The sequence below is a fragment of the Ambystoma mexicanum genome, chromosome 8, assembly GCF_040938575.1.
Source record: "Ambystoma mexicanum isolate Mex_15411 chromosome 8, UKY_AmexF1_1, whole genome shotgun sequence".
NCBI lineage: Eukaryota > Metazoa > Chordata > Amphibia > Caudata > Ambystomatidae > Ambystoma > Ambystoma mexicanum.
The window spans coordinates 784,450,804-784,472,879 of NC_090929.1; the positions used below are offsets into that span (position 1 = coordinate 784,450,804).

The 22,076-nt window shown below is 46.3% G+C and overlaps 1 protein-coding gene across 2 annotated transcripts in view; it reads right to left on the bottom strand.

The window, feature by feature from the left end:
• Nucleotides 1–7,132: 7,132 nt before the first annotated feature.
• KIFBP (kinesin family binding protein) overlaps nt 7,133–22,076 on the bottom strand; it is a 640,932-nt gene continuing 625,988 nt past the window's right edge. For both annotated transcript variants that reach the window (XM_069610612.1, XM_069610613.1), the window contains exon 7: nt 7,133–8,068. In XM_069610612.1, coding sequence (XP_069466713.1) covers nt 7,196–8,068 — 873 coding nt within the window. In that variant the 3' untranslated portion in view covers nt 7,133–7,195. The remainder of the gene's footprint in view (nt 8,069–22,076) is intronic.

A 22,076-nucleotide genomic window follows, 5' to 3' on the forward strand; every position in this document is an offset into this window, starting at 1 on the left:
CACCCAAGGGTGCCATTTCTGTCAAAATGGCCCCAAACTTCTTTTTTCGCCATTTCTTTGTGGAAAGGCCCTTCTTGAGATTTACTCTGCGCGCCAAACTAGGTTTGGTCGCATTGTTCTCTGACTTTGGTGGGATTCACGAGTGAAGCCCGCCTCTGGCTCCAAGGTGTCTGGGGTAGGCAGGAAGTGAGGGAGGTGCCCGAAACTCCCTATGCTTAGTCTCCTAGGAGACCCAAATGCACTCTGTGGTGATTGGCCGGCTGACTGTCCGGCAAGGACAGCCAGCCTGCTGGGTGACTGACAGCTGGGCTGGAATGAATGGGAGAGAACTGAATAAAAAGCGCAGCTTTTGGCTAGGAAGGCAGAGTCGACCACTGGACAAAGGAACTGAAGAAGAACTTGAAGAGGACGCCTGCTGCAACTCCTGGACCGTTGGTTTGCCCGTTGAAGCCCTGCTACTGTGCTGAAACTCCAAATTTGTATCGACAGAGAAGCCCCTGCAAGGACTAATTCCCCCTTTTAGTTAGTAGGACCAATCAACTCCAAAGTAAGCCACCTGGACGTTCTCTCAGAGCTGGCTGAATTTCTACAGAGTTGCTGCTGGAAACCGAAACTCCAAGGATAGGAACACATGATTGTGTGCTTTGCTTTTAAGCTGGCCTAGAGCTTCAGGAAGATCCTCCGGACTCCCAAGAAAGCAGGACTGACAGAGCATGAGCCCCCTCAACAGAGTGCGGTACCCTAGAAGCAAGGAAAGTCCATCTCGACAGCCAGGAACCGCAGTGTTGCTATTTGCAGTACACGCGAGAAGCTGAAACACTGAACAGCCACTGAATTGAAGATTGCCGGTTGCGAGCGGTGACCGTCCCATTGCAGGGCAGGAGTCCCCAGAAGTCCTCCCTCTTGTCCCCACGACTGAGACCCCGGAACAGTGAGATATGCAAAGCTGCACAGGAACTGAAATCATCTGCTGCACTTTTCTTCATTCTAAAGGTACTGTAAAAGTCACAGAACTCACCTCTTACTGTAGAGTTGCTTGCATCTTCTACTACTCACAAGTCTAATCAGCTTGTGGCCCTACATTTGATTCTCCTTTTCTTCAAAGACTTCTAAAACATTGTGCAAAGACTTTCTACTTACCTACAAAGAAGTGCTTCAGCTCATTAGACTTTTGCCCATTGACTTTGGCTTCACCTCTTTTCACTGAATGACTCTTATTGGGGGTTCTGAAAGTATTTGCCTGCTTAAGAATATTTGTGGTCTCTTGTATGTTCTGTTAAGATGGATTTCTGAACTCAGTCCTGGAGGGGCAGAAGTTCAGAAGGCCAGCCTAGTTTCTTGGAACAGGGTAACCTCTGGACAAGCCAGAGTAGCGATGGCGGCGGTCAAGACTAGGTCTCAAGAGGGGTGAGGGTCACTGAAAGCCCGTAATGAGCACACAAAGCAAGGACACTTACAAATCACTCCAAGCAGGTGTTATATTAAAAATATAGACATATTTATACAAGGCCTTTGTAAAACTCAAGTAAACCAACACATCACAATCAAATACAATATATATACAATTGCCGAAGGGTCTAAAGAGTTAGAAGCATGAAATATGCAGACCACCTAGATGGGGAGGAAAACAGGCAGTGTAAGTAATCGTTAGACCCAGTTCGCCTTCAGAGGCCACCTAACTAGAAGGAAGTCCGAGCCCTACGAAGAGTGGAGCCTTGTGCTCAAAAGTACTTGCACACGCTGGTGCCAACGGGCCAAGGGGAGTCTCTTCAAGGAAATCAGGCAGTTCAGAGCGGTGAACAAATGAGGACAAACAGATCTCTGCTACCCAAGCGCGGCCTCCACTTGTGGGCAGAAGCAGAGCGCGAGTGCGAAAAAGGCGTGCTGTTTAACACAACGAGGAAAAGCTACAGGCTAGTGCAGGAGGGCAACCGGTTCCTAGAGTTGCTACTCACCGGTCCCCGATGCAGGCAGACCCAGGCTTCTCCGCGTCAGTTTCAGTGCTGGCAGGTTCAGATACGAGCAGGGGACGTCTCGGCGTCGTGTAGATTCCGCAGCAGCAGAAGTTAGAGTTGAGGATGTCCCAAACGCAGTGAACCCGCACAGATTGTTACTACAGCAGGGCAACGCAGCGGCTGTGTGTATTTCAACCCAATGCACACTTCTCACTTCAGACCTGGGAATGCCAAGTGTACGAATCGTGTGAGAGTGCTAAGGACTCGGAATACAGCAGCAACCTGACGGCGGTGACAGAGCAAGGCTCCTGGGTAGGCTGGTCAGTCCACTGGATGGCCCAGGGACACTTCCGAAGGCTTACGTGCAGGAGATGATGAAGATGCCGAGAATAGTTGTTCACACTATACCAAAGGGTCGAAGTACCAGTACAGGCCTTCTCATTCGATCAGAGGCCGAACGGTCTCACAGGGCGACAGCAGTGCAGAGGAGCAGTCCTTCACCGGGTTAGCAGCGATTCCTCGGTTCAGCCTCTTGGTTGCAGGATACTTGGCTCCTTCATTCGTCGTTCGTGAGAACTCAGGAGATCGACATGGTGGTGGTGTTTCCAGCCTCCTCTTATCCAGAGTTCCCTTCGCGCCAAAACTGAGAGGACCCAATGGGAGATCTGCTCACAAAACACTCACACCATACATGGACCTATCACGGACCACTGTGGTCCCAGGCATTCAAGACTAACTAGACTCTCTGGCACCCAGGATGTGTATTGGGACCAGACATCCCAGCCCACATCCTGGAGGCACACACAAGGCCTCTAGAAGGCTGCAAAAGGATCTGTGTTTCGCGGGAAAGTACATGCCCAAATAAGGAAGGCCCCCGGGTCGGCTCGACCTGGGGAAGGTGAAGGGGGCAAGAGGGTCAGCGGGCAGGACAAAGCCTGGTGGTCTGGCCATTTTGAAAGCCAGGCCACCATTTTGGGCTAAGCGCGAGAAACACGCTTAAACAGCCAAATGGAGCTCAAAACACAAAGAAACGATCGCTGCCACCAGTTCCGTCCCGTGATTCACTTGCACCGTTCGTTAACAATCCAAAGAGAGTGTCTAGGGCCTGTAGAGTGACTAGAGACCCAAGAGAGCAGTAATTTAGCTTACAGTGCCCTCTTGTGTCATGTTGCGCGAAAGCTGCAACATGAGAAAAGAACTACGGAAAACGTTTCCCGGTACTGACCGTCTTAAGGGCATGTCAGTTTCCCCGTAAGAATGGAGCGAAAGCCCACAGGAGTGTGGCAGAAGGCTGCGCTTCTCTGGCAAAGTCTAGATCAGGGTGTAAAACAACAGCAAAAAGTTTAGGGGTTGCCACATGGAAGGAAAATTACCTACAATTAAGAAATCTTTCCTAACATGTTCTAAATAATCTTTTCCTTTGACTTATTAATATGATTCTAAATGCAACAGTGATATATTAATGTCCCCAGCACCCTAGCAATTGAAGTCACTTGAGGGTGTAGGTAGTGTCTGTGGGCCATCCCAAAAGGTTATCTACTGATTAAGAGATATTAAGAGAGTGTATTTCATGAAGTGTATTTGAGTGTTACTGTTCTATTGCTCCCTTCTGAAGAAGGCTTAATCTGTTGAGCATTAATATCGGTGGCACTGATCCCCCTTTGATACCCCTAGACTATGAAAGGTCTGGGGATGAAAACTGTAAAAAGACTTAAATATATAGAGAAAATGGCCAACAGATCATATAAACATGCTCGATCTGTGAACTTTGTAATTTTTTAATTTTCAAAAAATTCAATTTAAAAAGACGCCGTTTACATCAGGCGCAAATGCAATGTAAAAAGATGCTGTTTACATCGGGCGCAAATGTATATAGAATAACTGACGCAGTGCCTGTACCGGCTGATTTTGATAGTAGGGAAGTCTGAAAAATGCTAAATAATTTAAACAACGAAATCTGGGTTGTTTAAATAGAAAAATATATTTAAACGCGACACGTAACAAAGAAAAGAACTGGGGAAAAACATTGTAAGCCCATTGACTTAGCACTTAATGAATATCGAAGACATAAGGGCAGGCAATCTCCCTGTAGTGTCAACACACACGCACTACTTCCAACATAGCAGTGAGTACACACCTTGAACAAGGGAAGGCAGCGGTATAATGCTGCATGATGGAACACTTGACCTGGGCTGTTGGAACATCCGGACGCTGTCACGTTGCATCCGGTGAGAGTGAACAGAACGAAAGGAGGACGGAAAGTAAGTGCATGTGTTGGGACCAGCAATATGGTGTTTGCCGTCCAAATGATGAATTTAATGAAGATGGTAATCAGATCTATCGACATGTTTGTCACTAGATTCGCCCCGTTGGCAAACGCTTAAAAAAAGCAGCGGCGACAAACACAAAGGAAAGAAAATCAGCCCTAAATGATTGGCAAACACCTGTGGACGCTTAATTTACAAGCCATAAAGGCGTACATAAAAAGGAAAGGAACCTTACAACCATCCAGTAAGTGCAACGTGAGTAGATGCGCTCATGATACGCTAAAGAGAGCCATGTAAACATGAAGAGGGACATCTCTGACATAGAAGATTGCTTGCTAATGCTAGATGAGTGGCATATAAGCAAGGACAAAATGGCTCCCAAAAAAATATGAATGCCATGATGGAAATATCTGCGATTTATAAAAAAAAAAAAAGAATTGGCGGAAGTACCCTAAACGTCTAATAACACGTATATGAATAGAAAATGACATGTAAAGCACACACATAGTACGCGAGACGGCTCGGTTGTGAGACATTTGTAGAAAATGGGAAATGAAATATGCCCTCTCCCAAATTTTTGTTGGGTAAAAAGATGTGTTCTAAAGTGTTGAAAACCAGGTACATAAAGCTGCCCTGTCTTTCTCCCATTAGTGTGATAACGAGTACCACTGATGGAAGATCTTCAGAACAATGATACCTGAAAGATGTTCTCCTATACACTCCAAAGTAATTGAAGGTTAGTGCAATATTCCCCCACCTAAGACTATAGTGTTCATAAACAGGTAGTGTAATGTTTTTAATGGGGACTTTTTGGTCTTTTACAGAACCCATTGCAAAACTCCTCGTATACCTTTTAAAATGCGCAGAAGTGTCTGATGTGTGCCTAAAGGAGAAGTGTCCTGAAGACGGGCCCAAGAAAGTGTACATTGTAGAGTTAGTCAACAGTAGACTTCAACGCTTGGACCCAGAAACACGATAAAAGCACCCAGTGTTGACACATTCAGTATTGAACAAAACGAGAGAGGGCAAACATAGTGATATGTGTTTGGAATAACGTCCCTCACTCCTCAATACTAACCTCACTCCCTTCCTGTGCACAAGTAATGCATATGTGTATAAAGGGTTGGGACGATGCAGTTTGGATATAGAGTTGCTTTACAATCTAAATCTGTATTTTATATGTTTTTATTGATCATTCTTTGTGTTTTGTATAGAGATTAAAATATTAAATCTTTTTGAAATACCCTGTGCCCGTCTGTCTGAAATATATGACAGCTCTAACGGACCTGGTGGAGTGGGCTAAGCACAGTCTGAATGTATGAAGAGTGGGTAGCCGTAGTGTGGAATTGTGTTTGTTAATAAGTGTTTTGGTGCTCATCCACATGGCCTCCAAAAAATGAGGACCCCCTGTGTTGCTCATTTGTAGTATCGCCACTCCACTACAGCTCACATTGACCCCTCTTGAGATGAGCCTGGCTGCTCAACACGCTACCAAAACTGTGTAGTACAAGCTTATACCAAAGGTTGGGTTTCCTATACCTGTAGTCATAGTTGTTTGTAGTGTTTCCAGAGGGTACTGCATACACACTTTGCCTAACAACGCTACTAGATGTCCCCAGAATGAGGCAGAGGACGTCATCACATTGGCTCCCAGTTAAGGAAAGAATTACATTCAAGACTCTTAGCTTAACCCATAAATGCCTTAGCCTTTCTACCCCCTTACCTATCCGAAGCCATCAACAGACACACCTCTGCGCGCACCAAAAGAGCGCAACACGCTAACCAACTGCACATCCCACCCATTACATGAGCCAAAGCAGGGGGTATAGGCTTTCCCCACCTAGCCCCCAAACTGTGGAACGCCTTACCCAACGCCCTTCGAGCGGAATCCTCCCTCTCTACCTTCCGCAAAAGTCTCAAACTACACTTTTCAATTGATACTCCCTCCCCTTCCTCCTACGCTCCCCCCGTATTGACTGGAACTAAGTATGCATAACCAAACAGACAGTCTTTAATTAAGTCTGTTCATTTCATGTATCTGTCTGACTGTTATGATCATTGTAACCTGATATGTTCACTGTAACAGCGCCACAATGCCTCCGGGCTGCTGTGCGCTATATAAATGCTAATAAATAATTTAAGAAAAAATAAGCACGTGTGTACAAAAAGCAATTTCTCAGACTTTGGTGCTAACAGCATGCAAAACGAACCAGAACTTGCTAGATGCAGATCTGTCAAATAGACCAAGCATGCTAGGGAGGAGCCAGCCACTGAACTTGTGTACGTCAAGCAAAGTATATATGGAGAGAATACACCATGTTGTTTTGCTATTTTTTATGTCAGGCAATCAAAATCTTTAAAAAAAAAAAAGTAATGGTCGTATGAGGAGCAGAACTACTACTGATGAAAAACCGTATCATCAAAGTTCCTGCAAAAGGGTAAGGTGAGGCCCGGGAGTGTTGATCCCTCCCGCAGATAGGAAAAAGAGTAATGGGGCAGACGCGTTTGTCAACACGTGGGAAGGGGAAGAAGTTTGGACAGGCAGCTTCAAGTACATGTTTGCAGGGGGCACTTGGCATTCTATAGAGAGCCCTTCTGACTCTGCCTAGACTAGCAATGATATCCTATCAGTTGGCTAGAAGGAAAAAGAAGTCTGAGTAACTCATGTATTCTGATTAAATGAGTTTTGCAATCAAATACGATGCAAGAAGGGTGTTAGGCTGAAACACTGGGACAATGTGTTAAAGCCAAGAAAAGCTTGCAACAAAAACGTAGTTCATAGGGTTATAATGGATACCTGTTCAAGCTAGTAGGCTCTTGGCCTTTATCCTTTGGAATTGTGGTAATACATTGTTGGCATCTTTCTTTTAGTTTCAATTCAAGAGAAAGTGAGGCAAATGCACAAGTAAATTGAGATTTAAGGCTTTAATGTTGTACATTACATTTTCAACATAATTTAAGGTAAAGGGTCATTTAACGGAAAGATGCTAATTTTACCCTTAGTCTCTCCATTTTGGTAGGGAGGAGAGTAGCCATTTCTTTACTGAGTTCCAATTCAGTTTCTACAACTTTGATAGCATCTTCATTTTTGTCACAATATTCTACAAGAAATGAGTAATATTCCAAAGAAGTTTGCATATTTTCTAGTTGTTTTTTTCCATCTGCAGTAATAAGTTTGCCATAAAGGCGCGCGATATGAAACTTTGCCACCAATGCCGGGCGTACAACATCCTCCTCCAGTCTTTCTGGAACTTTCTTATCTGGGCTCTTCAGTGAGTCTAAGAACATCTCATAGTACTTGATTGCTGATAGTGCAAGTAAATTAATTTTTTTGATGGTGTGACAATCAAGCTCCTCGAGTTTGTTACCAATTGCAATTTTTAAATCCATCATTTCATAAAAAGTATCTGCTAATTCAAATTGAAGTTGTCTACAAATCAAGAGGTAGTACAGAGGGTTTAGATCATTACACACAGGTTCCAGCATATCTATCCTACGCTTGTGCATCTTACAACGCCTCTCATAATCTTCCTCAAAAAAAGCAAGCACTTTAAAAAGGGCACTATGGTCTTGAAGGATTTCAATATAGTCTGTGGCATGCCCATCCAACTGAAAGTAGTGTTTAGCTTCATTAACATAATGCTGTCCTACTAAAAATAGTTCTCTTGCTTCTTCAAAATCCAGTGGGTATGTACATGCCACCTTCTCTTCTGCTGCCAAAATAGAATCATATATATCACTAGAACCAAAAAGCACAGCCTTTTTTCTTTCGCCCTCCTTGTCCTCTGTAGTCCGTTGTGCTTTCAGATCACACTGTCTATCTGCATCAAGTTCTCCTATGTTGTCCTGAAATGGAAAAGAAAATGTGAAAAAAGCTTCTAAATGGAAAACTGGAAGTACATAGGATACCAGGTCACCTGTATTAAGAAAATGTTATTGTAATATGTTCATACAAGAACAAAGTTAAACAGTTGAATAGCTGTGCGTATGAGCGGTTACCCAGAACAATTTTCTAAAGAAAAATGTTTTCTATTTTAACCAATTATATAATGTATGTAGTCCCATTTTCAATAACTAAATCCCAATAAAAAGAATACAGAAACTCCATGTCAGCTGCTAATAGCAAGGCTACTTCATGCATGCGGGCCTCTGCTGATCAGAGGGTCTATGGCATGTCTGACCTCCACGTCCTTATCTATATTATGTGCCGATTCCACTCTGTTGCACAGCATTCATTTGCAGCCAAGCTAGTTTAGCGCTATGTAAAACTCCTTACATGTAGTTAGGTAGTTTGCAGCTTTCCCATCTACTTCAATTGGTCACTCGGGCATATCAGCAGAGGGATTGTGTGATCCTGAACTCATTTTTGGAGTGGCCTTTTTCCAACTCATGCTTGCTTGTTCAATAAATGGCACATTCCTATGGCTACCAATGGAGTATCACTTATGTACCCCATTTAAAGCCTTTTCCCCCCCTATGAAAATACTGCAGTGACACATGGTTTCCCCTTTAATTTCTTTTTAAGTGTATTTGGTACGTGTGACAGGCTCACCTCTCAACCTGGCCAAGGAGTTATTCCAGGGTGTTTGCCAGACATGCCCTAGAGGTGGGGTGAGGGAATTAGGACCGCAGTCTCTGTACCTCACCTTCCCCATCATGTGTCTGGTTGTAGTTGGGGAGTACCACTGTCAATCACCCAATGCCCGCCTTACACCATGCTGGCCAATGTTCACTCTTCGTTTTTGAACTACAAAGTGCAGAAAAGCTTGCAGGGAAGGATGACGCGCACGCGCCTGACCCAGAACATTGCACACTATATATTGACATCAAAGACACTCCGACACTGAAGCGAATCAACTCTGAAAACCACAATGATAACAGAGCACACATCACGAACAACCAGCAGACCTTCAGGGGCATTTTGTAACATCACACCTGTGTAACCCCATGGGAAAAGTCTGGTAGAGGTTGGCCTGGGGAACCAGGTGAGAATGATAGCCAATGGAAGGAGGAGGCAAAACCACACAAGAGGATGTACATAAGGGAACAAGCAGAACGAGGGAGGGTGGGTTCTGTGAGGTCAATGAGAGGAGACTGACCAAGAAACCAGCCGGCGGAAGGACAGTGGAGTGGCGCATGGAGGCGATTGATCGAGATCTTTTTAAAGTGTATTGTTGGTTTGTGAGAGAACGTGGTACTTGGGTGCAAGTGTGTGGAAGATGAGAGAGAAGGGTGAGTGAAGCTAAGTGAAAGTGTAGGAGAATTATTGAGTGTGGGTGAGTGTGAGATGGGGCTGGGCTGAATATAAGTGGGTAAAGAGTAGGAAATTAGAGAGTAGACTAGTGCAGAGGAGAGAGTAGTAGGGGGGTGTTGTGTGCACATTGTAGAGACAGAAGGAGTAAGAGAGGGGAGAGAAAGACAGTGGGAGGAGGGGGAGGGACTGAAATAGGAGGGAAAGAGAATGAGAAAATGAACATCAAGGTCAGGAACATAAACGCGTGAAAAAGGGAGACTAAGTTAAACTGAGCAGTTGAGAACGGCACCACATCCCACTGAGACTTAGATATTCCTGGGGAGTTAAGATAAATTACACCTAGAATAACTCCAAGGGCTAGAGTGAGAATGAAGAGGCCCTTAGGCCATCACTTCAGTTAGTATTCCAGACAGTAGGGGTTTCCGACCTCTAGAGGTCAACTAGGGTGATCGGGAAGCCTTGGCTAGGGAGTTAGGAAGCATAAAGGAAATGGCCTTTGGTTTGTCCCATTTCCCTCGTATACCAACAACAGCCAGGCTGATTTAAATTTGATGAAATTAAAACCACTGAACCATCTTCTGGGATATTGATAATCTTAAGGCCATCTGTGACATACACTTTCCAGAACAACACTGGAAGTCTGGTGGCAGTGGTACGTATCGCTATAAACCATTTTAGGGTGCACAGATCTTTACGGCATGGTAGCTGTTTTACCACAATGGTGGCCCAAAATGACTAAACCTTGTGTTTTAAGCATGGTCTTTGCAATTGTGCCTTTGTTGGCATTCCTCATCCCGGCCTGGGATGGAAAGGGTCTTATATGGTCATGCAGTTTTGCAGGCTTCTTGCAAGAAGCACAGGAAAGTGCCCAGTGTGAGTGAACTACCTGGAACTTGGCAGAGGGATGTAGATTTCCCAATTTAACACTCCAGCCAGAGTGATGGCATGTTTGCTGGGCTGTTGATAAGGAACTGGCTGTACAGGAATGGTTAGCCATCAACTATTGGAATGATGCAGGTCCTTCTACTGGTAGGCTGGGGTCATGTTGCCCAGCATTTCACATATTAGGAGAGTGATCTGGAGCCATTCAAGATTTAACCACTGGCGTTTGTGGTCTCTAGGCCACACCCGCTAAAGGCCTATGCATGAAAAGCTGCAAACATAAGGCCGCCTCCTGTATCTAGGTCTGCAGGGGGCGAAGCATAGAAGAAAGCCAGGACGAGTGCATGAGAGCACAACAGGTAAGTGTGGGGAGGTGAGCGGGGACAGGTGGTGGCTGAGGAATGGGGATTGCCATGCAGTGAGGATGGGGGCAGATGTGGGGGGAACCCCCAAAAGGGTTCGGGAACAAAAGGCTACCCTTGCAGATGCTGCCTTCTTGATCTGGAATTGGTAAGGACAGTGTTTTGTTACTGGCCTTTGTACCGCGAACCGACCACAGAAGGATGTTGAATGACCAAGCAATCCACTGCAGAAGCAAAATTGTGCTCTTCATCGATGGGTGGACTTAACTATTCTGGAGTCCTGCTCTGCTGGCCTCGTGCTCAGAAGAGTCGTTGAGCCTGTATCTTAGGTCCACTGAATAAGAGACTTCACTATTACATGAACCTGTTCTAGTCATGGGGACAGAATTTTCGCATGGCACCGTAGTCATGGCACTGGAGTCTCATCATTCTGCTGGGGCTGCTCTTTGTCCAAGAGAGCAGCTTTCCATGCCCCTTTCTTCTTCGCTCCTGTTGACCCCATGCCAGGTAACTCCACGCATCTGAAGGTGTAATAGGGGTCCTCCAGCATCATGGACGTAATCACAGACTCCTTCCTGCTGCTTCAGCCAGGTCCAGTCAAGGGGTGTTCAATTCATGAAAGTTTTTTGACGGAAAATGGAACTGCCAAATTGCCGGAATCGGTTGTCATCCCAAGAAGACTCTGCGCTCATAACCCATGGGCTTCCAAGGATATAACCATTAGCATGAGTGTTTATCCCCAAAAGCTATAACTTAACTGGGACAGTTTTGTTTGACCAGAATTCATTGTTACATAACTATTTTAAGGTGCTCATGTTCTCTATTCATTCTTATGGGTGCAAGGTCCACTTCTACAGCTACCCAGGTCTGACATAAGTATCAGACGTCCACACAGTAAAGTACAAAATATAGTAGGAAAAAAGCACTATCAAATATGTATACATGTTACCTACCACTTTAAAATGAAAGTTACTTTCAGAAATATACAATGTGAAGTTAAAGCTGAAGTGTGTGTGGGGGGACAAATAAGATGCTTAGGAGAAATTGTACAGGTCATAAACTGGCTTGTACATCTTAACACATTAGAACAGTGCATAGCTGGTAGCTGTTCATCCCTAGCCTTTCCAGAATTCAGTCTGATAGAGGAACGTGATCTTATTAAGCAGGTTTCTTATAAAAAAAGTTACTGTACCAAGTTCCTAGTTAGTCCTCCAGTTATGCAGGGTGTACACTATCAGTCTCTCGGCCCTAGATCACAGAAGAGAGGACTCCACTTCCAGGCTGCACTGCCTTTGACAGGCAAGATGCTACTTTTAACTTAAGGGCTTTATGCCCAATGAAAGTAAGTTTGGATATGGGCGCTTAGAGAGATATAGACACATGAAACGCCAGACACAATGGGACAGAGAATTGTTAGGGACACCAAGGTTCGCAGAGACTCTTGGACATGGTGGAGACTGCTTAATTTTGGTCCCAGCAGTATGGGGGGGGGGGGGGGGGAGTGGGGCGCAGCAGAAGGCAGTGGACGTGGACGCAGAAGGGATGTGACCCCAGGATAGGGTCGGCAGGCTCTCGGCAGAAGGCACAGTAAGATTGAGATCCAGCAGACACTTCCTCAAGGTGAGACAGCATCAGGTTGGAGAGCACCAGTCAGAGCCGTGAGGATTTCAGCAAGGATGAAAAGGCCCATGATAAGCTGCAAATCAATTTGTCGGGTGCAGTCCAAATACAAACTTTGTGACATTTCCGACATTTAAACAATGTTGGATGCAGATCAAGGCTTAAGATTGGTTGCTACTACTAATTTAATGTTAGTGCGCGGTACAAATGTCCTTTAACATTATCACCACCGGAGTGGTCCCCTGGCGCTCTGGCGGCTCTGAAAGATGGAGGGAGGGTGGGTTAGTGGGGGGAGGATGGAAAAGTGCAAGAGTTTAGTGGTGTTGTTGGCGGCCTCAGCGCGGTGGGTCCGTTGGCTGGGCCTGGGGTGTTTGCGGCCGGTAGTCGTCATGTACTGTTGTGCGAGTCTGTGTGTGTTTTTTGTTTTTTTGTTGCAGTGTAGTGAAGTTTGTGCGGCTTGTTGTGCTGTAGGTTTGTGGTTGTGTTTGGTTTCGAGTTTGAGAGGTGTATGCAGAGGAGGAAAATTGTTAGTGGAATTGGCTAGTTGGCATCTCTATCCGGAATTGAAGAGTTGGGCTTGCGTAATCTCTCACAGATGGAGTACGTGTGCACCCTGTGCCTCTGGTTCGGTCTGGGCCCGTTCTGAATTCGAGAACCATTCACATTTCGCTGCCACCTCCAGCAGCCTCCCCAACAACCCTGCATGTTACTCACTCCCACTTATATGGCCAGTGCACCTGCCAGTGTCCACACCTCAGTCTCGAGAGTTCCACAACCCAGTGGTATCTAGTAGCAGCTAGGGGCGGTTGAAGATGTCGGTTTAGTGTTAGCTGGGGATGTTGATTCCGTCTCCCTGGGTGTCGCTTGTGTTCCACTCTGCCCTATGTCATCCGTCCAGGTGCCGTCGGTGCTTCTCAGTCAGTTCTGGGGGCTTGTCAGTGTCCTTTCCGGTTTAGTCATTCCTTTCCTTTCTGCTGCTTCCTTTTTTTTTTTTTAGTCTGTGGTATTGAAAAGCCAGGTTTTTAGTAGTTTCCTGAATTTTAGATGATCTTTGGTGTTTCTTATTTCTTTTGGGATGTTGTTCCAGGTTTTTGCGGCTAGGTGGTAGAAGGCGGTGCCTCCGAATTTTTTCTTGATGTATGGCTTTAGTTCCAGGCGGATTTCATTGCTTGACCTAAGGGGTCTCGTTGGTTTGTAGATTATTTTCTTTTGTATGAATTCAGCTCCTTGTCCGCAGATTGCCCTGTGCGTTATGCACATTGTTTTGAAGGTGATAAAATGTTTTACTGGGAGCCAGTGTAGTGGTTTTAGGGTAGGGGTGATGTGGTCTCTTCTGGACAGTTTGAGGAGTAGTCTGGCTGCTGTATTTTGGATCCGTTGTAGCTTCTTCAGCAGGTATTCCGAGGTAGAGGCTGTTCGCATAGTCGATTTTTGACATGAGGGCGACGATGATGAGAGTTTTGTGCGTGAAGGAGAGGAAAGGTAGGATTCTTCTTGCCGTGTGGAGGAGGAAGAAGCATTTCTTGACTGTTGCGTTTATTTCCGGTTCTAAGGTTAGGGTTTTGTCCATCAGGACCCCCTTAGACTGTGATGGTGCAGTTCCCATTTCCGTTGGCCATGGGATAGTGGTTTTGTTCTCTTGGTCTTTGGATATGATCATGATTTCTTTTTTTTCTGGGTTGATTTTCAGGTTGTTGGCATTCACCCAGTTGATGACTTTTAGACAGTCGGTTACTTTTGAATGATCGGCTTGGGTGTCTTTGATTTTGTAGTTTTGAGTATCATCTGCGTAGTTGTAGCATATAATGTTTCTTGAAGATTCTGAAAACGGGTTTGGTACATGTTGAAGTACAGTGGTGATAGTGAGGATCCTTGTGGTACTCCACAGTCGTTAACTCGTGGGGTGGATTTTAAGGGTTTAATCCATACGGTTTCTGTTCTGTCTGCTAGGAATGATTTAGTCCAGCGTAGTGCTGTCTGCTAAGCCTATGTCTTCTAGTCTTTTGGTTAGGGTGTCATGGCTAACTGTGTCAAAGGCTGCTGAGAGGTCGAGTAGAATAAGGGTTGAGGTTGTGTCGGAGTCTGCGTTAGTTTTTAGGTCGTACCAGATGGATAGTAGTGCTGTTTCTGTTCCTCTTGTGGGTCTGAAGCCGACTTGAACTTGGTCTAGCAGGTGGTGTTTTTCAACATATTCTTGGGTTCGTTTTTATACGCAGGTTTCTAGGAGTTTTGCCGGGTAGGGGATGTTTGAGATCGGTCTGTAGTTGGAGAGGTCGCTGCTTGTGTTTTTTAGAAGTGGTTTGGGTGTGAGCTGATTTGAAGATCCTCGGTAGGGTTCCTGTTAGTGATAGATTTAGAAGTTTTCTGTAATATTCTGATGGCGTTCCTTGTGAAAGGATTGATTTGTAGATGTCCAGGGGACAGGGATCCATGGGTGAACCAGCTTTCTTGCTGTGTTTTACCAGCACTGTGAATGCCTCTGCTGATATTTCAGGAACGATTTTGAGTTTGTGCTGAGGTTCTCAGTTAGGTTCGTTTGGTTGTATGTATGTTGCTGTTGGTTGGTCTCTGTTGAATGGTTTGTCGGATGTCATTGATTTTTTTTTTTTTTTTTTTTTTTTAAGTGGTCTGCCAGGTCGTTGCAGAGTTTCTCCGAGGGGATTGGGGTGTTGTCACATCCTGGTGGGTTTCTCATTTCTTTAATGATAAACATTTCTTTTTGAGTGTTAGTGGCATTTGTGATTCTGTCATCATAATGACTTCTCTTTGCCTTTTGAATTTCCTTCTTGTATGCGCGGATTTGTTTCTGGAACAGTGTTTTTTTTTGTCTGGGTTGTATTTTATCCTCCATTGCAGTTCCATCTTTTTGTTTTCCTTTTTCATGGTGCTTAATAGTGGGGTGAACCATTTTGCCATCGCTCTTTTTTGTTGTCTGAATGGTTTTTCTGGGGCTATTTTGTCAATTGTATCCGCAATCCATTTATGTAGTATCTCGGGTTTCCCATCTAGGTCAGCTAGCTCTAGTTCTGTAGTTGAGGGTTTGGTTAACTCCAGTTGTTCAAATAGGTTGCTTTCTTTGACGTCTTTCCAGTTTCTTTTTGTGGTGGATGTTAGTTTAGGAGGTTGGATGCAGACTTGAGTAGGCAGAGTGATCACGAATGGGATGGTGAGATGGTCGCTCCACAGTATTTGTATTGGCGGTGCCGTGATAATGAGTCTTTCCTCTGCGAAAATTGCATCTAGGGTGTGTCCTGCTGAGTGTGTTGCCCCTTTTACTAGTTGTCAAAATTTCATGGTGGTGAGTTGTTCAATCAGTGAGTTTTGGGAGTTGGCGTGATTGTCTTCGAACCAGATGTGGAAGTCCCCCAGGATGATTAGGTGTTCGTGGTTGATGGCTATGCTGGTGATGGCTTCTATGAAGTTCTCGACGAAGGATGCATCATAAGTTGGTGGTCTGTACACCAAGATGAATGTGATATTGGTTTTTGGGCTCACTGTTAAGTGTATGACCAAGGATTCGCAGTTGAGGGTGTTGAGTGGTTTGTCTGTCCTTATTTTTAGGTGTTCTTTGAATGCTATTGCGATGCCTCCTCCTTTTTTGTTCTGTTTATTTGAAGTTTTGAACGAATCGGGATCAGGTATTCTCAGTTGATTTGAAGGAAGAGGTCAATATAAAAGCAAGTTGGATTGGCCAATCAATGCTGGCTGAAGCATCAGTCCTCAGGCGGGTCTCTGGTGTACTTTCAGCTTTAGTACATTGGATTTGTCAAGAGGGGGTGGGAACCTCTTTGTTGAGGGTGGGAGGTCAACCAGGGAGACCTACAGAGCTGGCCCTAACCCTAATAGGAGGATGGCAGTTTAGGGGGCTCACCCCCAACCCTCCCAAATGCTAGCCTAATTTTTGCAGTACTGAATTGCATTCCCCAAACTCTATGAACAACATTTCAGGCAGAGTCCTTGTGGTTTTAGAATGGAGAGAGTAAGGCAGGAAGAAGAGCAGCCCAGCAGAAGACAAACATCCCCCCTAGGCAACGTTCTATTCCAGACCTGACAAACTCAACAAAACCCAAGAGAGGGGATGCTGCTCCGCTTGCTGCACACATGAGTTCTGGGCCAACGCTGCAACTGAAACAGAGCAAAAGCTCTGAAAGGAAGAGTTGCCTGGGGGCCGCTAAACCACCAGAGACTAAAGCAGACATTGAACGTCTCAAAGGGGACAAGACCTACCTTAAAAAGGGGAACACCACCAAGCCCCTATGTCGAACTGGAACAAAGCCAAACACAGGCCACCAATGCTGCCCAGAAACGGCCCCGCACTGAGAAAACAGGCAGCGCTTAATCCAGTATCTGAAACCTGAAGTAGCTAAAATCTGTGACGAATTGCAAGTATTCATCCCTTCTCCGGCGGGGGTGGGGGGGGGGGGAAGAGTGGAGGCATCAAGCCTTTGAGGCTAGGGAGATGAGCCTGCTCCGCAAGATCCTGCCTCCTGCCTAGGGTTCTGGGCAAGTGGGACATCACTGTGAGAGACTCCACCTTAGGGGACAAGGACTCCCTTTCCTGTGAGGAATTCACCAAGCCCCCCACCATTGTGGCATTTATGGGATTATCAGATATGAAGGATATTGCAAGGGCGATTGACTTGGCTGAGGATTAAAATGAAATAACCAGTTGTGGACAAGAAGGGGCTGGGAAGTAAAAATATCAAGGATATTCTAGAATCACCAAAATTAAAAAGAATATGTACACCTCAATAAAAAAGTAATAAGAAATGGTACCAAGTCTTGTGCAATACTTACCCCAAGAAGAGAAACCAACCTTACATATATTGTACAGGAACTCCAAGATATGGTCAACAAGGTTGAAAGAGACTATTTGAAGATATCTCTAAGAAGAGAACTATCAAGTGAATAGAGACATTGGCATACCAGAATACTAGAACAGGGGAGAGGTTCTCCAAATCTAAATTAAGTTAGTTACCATGAGTCGTTTTTGGACAGACACTTTCAGTTCGGACTTCCTGACCAACAACAAGCAGCTTTAGTTATATAGGCTGGGAAACACCTGTAGCAATAGGAAAGTTAGGCATTATTATTTTTTGAATAAACCAAATTCACAATGCCCTCCTTCTTCCGACCCACCACATTTCCCTCCCGGGTCGGGGAAAGCAGAGCCCATTTGGACAGGAACAGATCACCAACCAGGAGAGGGATAAAAAAGGGAACAGGAAGCAGAAGCGTGTGGGTAATTGTATTTTTAGTTGGTCATTTATAACGCGCTTAAAACCCGGAGGTTTCTAAGTGTGGACCTGCGGATCGAACCTGTGTTGCTCCACATTGTCTTGCTTCCAAGGCGAGCGTGTTGACCCTGACCTTTCCTTCCGAGAGGTTCGGGTGAGGTTAGGGAAAAGGGGAGTGGTGGACCAAGAGAACAGAAGGACGAAGGAAAGAGCAGTGGATTGTGGGGATTTGTTAGAAAGTGCAAGTGGTACTGCAATGTGAATGTGTGTGTTAATGTGGCATGTGTGGTTAGCTAAATGAGTGTAAAGGGTGACAGTGAAGTGAATCTAACTGGGTGAAAGGAGGGTGAATGTAGTTGCAGTGTAGAGGAGGATGTAGTGTGCAGGAGGGAGTTGTAGTATGGAAAAGGGAGTTGTAGTGTGGAAGAGGGAGTAGAGGAGAGGTGGGTGGTGGAGGAAGAGCATAGATCAAACGAGGAACATTGGAGTGACTGAGGAGAGCGGGAAGAGACTGGAGGTGGGAGGAGTTGGAGGATATTAGTGTGTGGTACAGACAGGGAGAGTGAGAGAAGAGCGTGAGATTGGTAGACGCAAGAGCAAATCAAGCACATTCCCTGTCCCTGTGGAACTGTAACCACTGTAAGCAGTAGGGACACTTTTAGTAAGTCGCTGAGGAGTCAAGGCAGTTTGCTTTTAGGCAATCGTCACAACTAAAATAGCTCTTAGCATACCGAGGGAGAAGCAATTGGCCCCTAATAACCAAGGCAAGAAGGACGTCCTGAGGGCCCATCGAAAGTTCAATAAAAACCCTTCAACTGTCCTTGAATGCTGCGGTTTCTTGATCCATTTATGACAAAATAAAAGGTAAAAAAACAAAGGGAGACACATTCCTTGCACTGGTAGGCATAGAAACCGGCCAGTGCACCCAATATTTGAAGAGAATCAGTAGATTAAGGCAACAGAGCTGCATTCATCCCACAAATCCATAAGGATCCATACAAAAATCAGGTATGCTGAGGGACTCCACTGAAATGAATGACGGAAAGTTGCAAAAAATAAAAAAGTTTGTAACACTCCCAATCGACTCCTCCCACTCTTATAACATGCTCATTCACTGCACCGCTTCTGTTCCACCGTTGTGCTGAGGTAGCATTTCTGAGTGTAGATGCCAATTACAAATCCCACTCAGAAGCTACATCGACCACCTAACATCCTCTCAGGCCAATATGCATAAGAGGTATAAAGGTTCCTATATGTGGACCCACTCTCTGGGTAAAGAAGTGAGACTGGGACCCTCTAAACCATCAGCAGTGGAAACAAATGTAACCAACACTTCCCTACTCTAACTACAGGGTTTCTGTAAAAGGAAAACACATTTGCTGGATATAGAGAGGCATACACACAGCAGCGGGCATCCTCAAAAGAGATATCAGGAGATGGGGTGAAAACACCCACAGCAGAGGCCAATATAAAAACAAAAATGCCACTGTATAGCTTTAGGGCAGCCGCTTGAACATCCACCTGACCAGGGTCACATGGTCCAATAAGGGGAAATCACCTGCCCCATCACATAGGTAGGTGGGTTCAGTCTGTTCTGTTGAAACCTACATCCGAGGCAGAGCAGACACCAAATAAAAAGTAACCAGCCCAAGCAGTTGAGAAGATTTTTGTGAAGGAAGCCAGATCATGGGAGAAGCCAAGTAAGCACGGTTGCCTAGAGAAGTAGGAGGAAGAATACAAACCTGTGTAGAGTTGGCAATTGGAAAGCCGCATTACCTGGGAAGCCTGGAGCAGAGTTACCACTGGGAGTGTGACAGCGAAGCACTGCAGCGAGGACCTTTTGCAAGGTAGAAGATCTGTTTTCGTACAGCGAGGGTCCCTAGAAGGGAAGGTTACCTATTTGATGACCAAAACAAGGGGTTCAGAAAAGAAGGAAGAGAAATGGGGCCTCATCACTAGTTGGGCGGTAAGCGGGAGCCATTTCCGCCAAGCAGAAATAGCATTACCGCCAGGACCAGTGGCTCAAATAGCACTGTATCATAAGGGCGCAAGCAGGCGCATTCTGCCCGGCGGTAACGCTAATTACATCCGGTGGGAACAGCGCCAAAAGCCGGGCTACCGCGCAAAGATCCAGTGCATTTAGCGCTATCACCATCGGTGCAAATAGCACCCATGCCATTAGTGCCGGTGGGAAATGCGTCACCGCCGGAAAGGGAAGCTCTGCACGGCCATTTTGGAAATCACAATCCATTACAAATCAGAGTCCCTGGCAGTCATCCACACTCCACAATCACCAAAAATTTCCGAGGCGAGGATTAGGGGCAAGGCATCCCAAATGACTTGCGTGTCCGGTGACTGCTGTCCCAGCACAGGCAGGACACCATGGCCACAGGGGAGGCTGACCGCCGTCACTAGCATGTTGTGGGAGAAGTGCAGCTCGGTGCTCGACATGGATTGAATCAAGGGTGTCTGCGGTGCAGAGGCAGGTCCCGGCAGCCAGAAGGTGAGAACCACCCCTCCCAACATGTGCATGCAACAACAGCCTATCACAGTATTCCCCAGTTTAACGACTCACGAGCCGGGCATTGTGACTGTGGGCAGTGTGTGGGAGTCATCACAGGCACCTACTGCTGCATCCATGTGCCAGTGCACCAAGGCCACCCCTGTGAGCCCGAGCAGTGGCAAGGGCAGCCAAGTGACACATCCAAGCCCCATGGCGGGAGCACACAGTGCCCCATAGGGACCTGAAAGTGACAAGTACCAGCCCCCCCAATATCTTGAAACACTTGTGTATAGGAGCGATATAAATAAAATATATCAAAATATCATATAGTGTATATGTCCCGAACGGTGGGCCATGTGGATCAGAAGCATGCAAGACGAGCAACGGCTACCCCACCAAGGTACCCTTGCCACCCCCCCCCCATGTGCCCCTCGCCCTCCTGCACCTGTTCCCACTGTAGGCAATCCACTTGCAAAAGCCCCAAACTAGGCTTGTGCATCAGTCCAACAGCCCGGTGCCACACACATCACCATGCATACATCGCTGTGCATGCCAAAGCACGTGGGAGAATATGTTCAAGTTTCACCAGAGGCGTCGGAGGATGAGTAAGCAGCTTGGCCTCTTGGGAGTGCGCCATCATGTGACACCACCACCCCGCAAAGGGGCAGACATGTCACCGATAGGCACAAGACCCACCCCGCCACACGCCACCACAGCAGTACCAAACACACACTACCAGCCCTGTCCACCAGGAGCACACCGCTTGGCACAGACAACACCTTTGCCGCCGTTGTCACAGCCAGAGAGGATACGCCACTGCTGACCATGACACAGGAGGAACAAGGGCACCGCACCAGTGACAGCGACCAGGCTGCAGTGCCAGCAACCCCAAGCTGTAGTCTGCGCTGGCAACCCAGCTCCACACCCTAAATCCCACCACACTGCTGAGAGCGCAGCCAAAGCGCCCAGAGCCCACCACCGCGCTGCCACTCTTCAGAACCCAAAACGGACACCCCCCTACTGTGGCTCCCCTGTTGCCAGCCCATCCAGAAAATGCACCCTCTCACCATCGCTTCCTACGTCACATTGAGCATGGTCATGCAGATGATGGATGACACAGAAGCAAGGCAAAGGCGGATGGAGTCCATCGGCAACGTCCAATCCGATCACATGCACTCAATCCGGGACGCCATCCATGGAACACAGAGGATGGCACGTGACAATGCCCAGACATGGAGGGTTGTAAATGCATGCACCGCATTACTGACTGGTTTTGGCCAAAGGGTGCGCAAAATGTCTGCGGGTGTCTCAGCACTTGTTGAGCAGATCCGGGAAACCAATGACCTCCAACAGCAACAGCTGCAGGTGGCAGCCTCAATACCCTCCAGTTCAAACACGGCAACAGGAATTGTGGCAGAGCACCCCTATGCGCCAGTCCCTGAGCCAGCTGCGCTCACCAGCTCCTGGGAGTGGAGGGAAGAGGACAAGGCCATCCTAAAAGGCATGACTTGTTGGGCTGGGCAGCCATGCCATGGACACCTTGGGGGCCAGGGGAGGAGGGATTGTGTGCAGGGGAGTTGGAAGTGGGAGGGGGGGAATTGTGTGCTGGGGAATTGGTGGCAGGTGAGGGGGATTGTGTGCTGGGGAGTTGGTGGTGGGGAGGGATGATAATAGGTGCTAAATGTCAGATAAAGGTTAGTTTAAAAATCAATAATGCAGGGACATTCCTGATTGTTTACAAGTGCAATTTATTTATAGAAGGGGGAGGAGGAGCACTAACTCGTCTTACTTTTCAAGGGTATTTTGTTACAATTTCTTAAATTTCAGGTGCATATGGGTATGGTCATCAGGCCAATGACAGCCCTGTATGAGGAACAAAAAGAAGAAAGCCTGCAGTTGCCCACAGGAGATCCATGTGCACTCTTGTCAGACAGTGTACTTCTATACAATTTTCTTAGAACTATTTTGAGCTAGGTTTTATGTGTGACAGATTTCA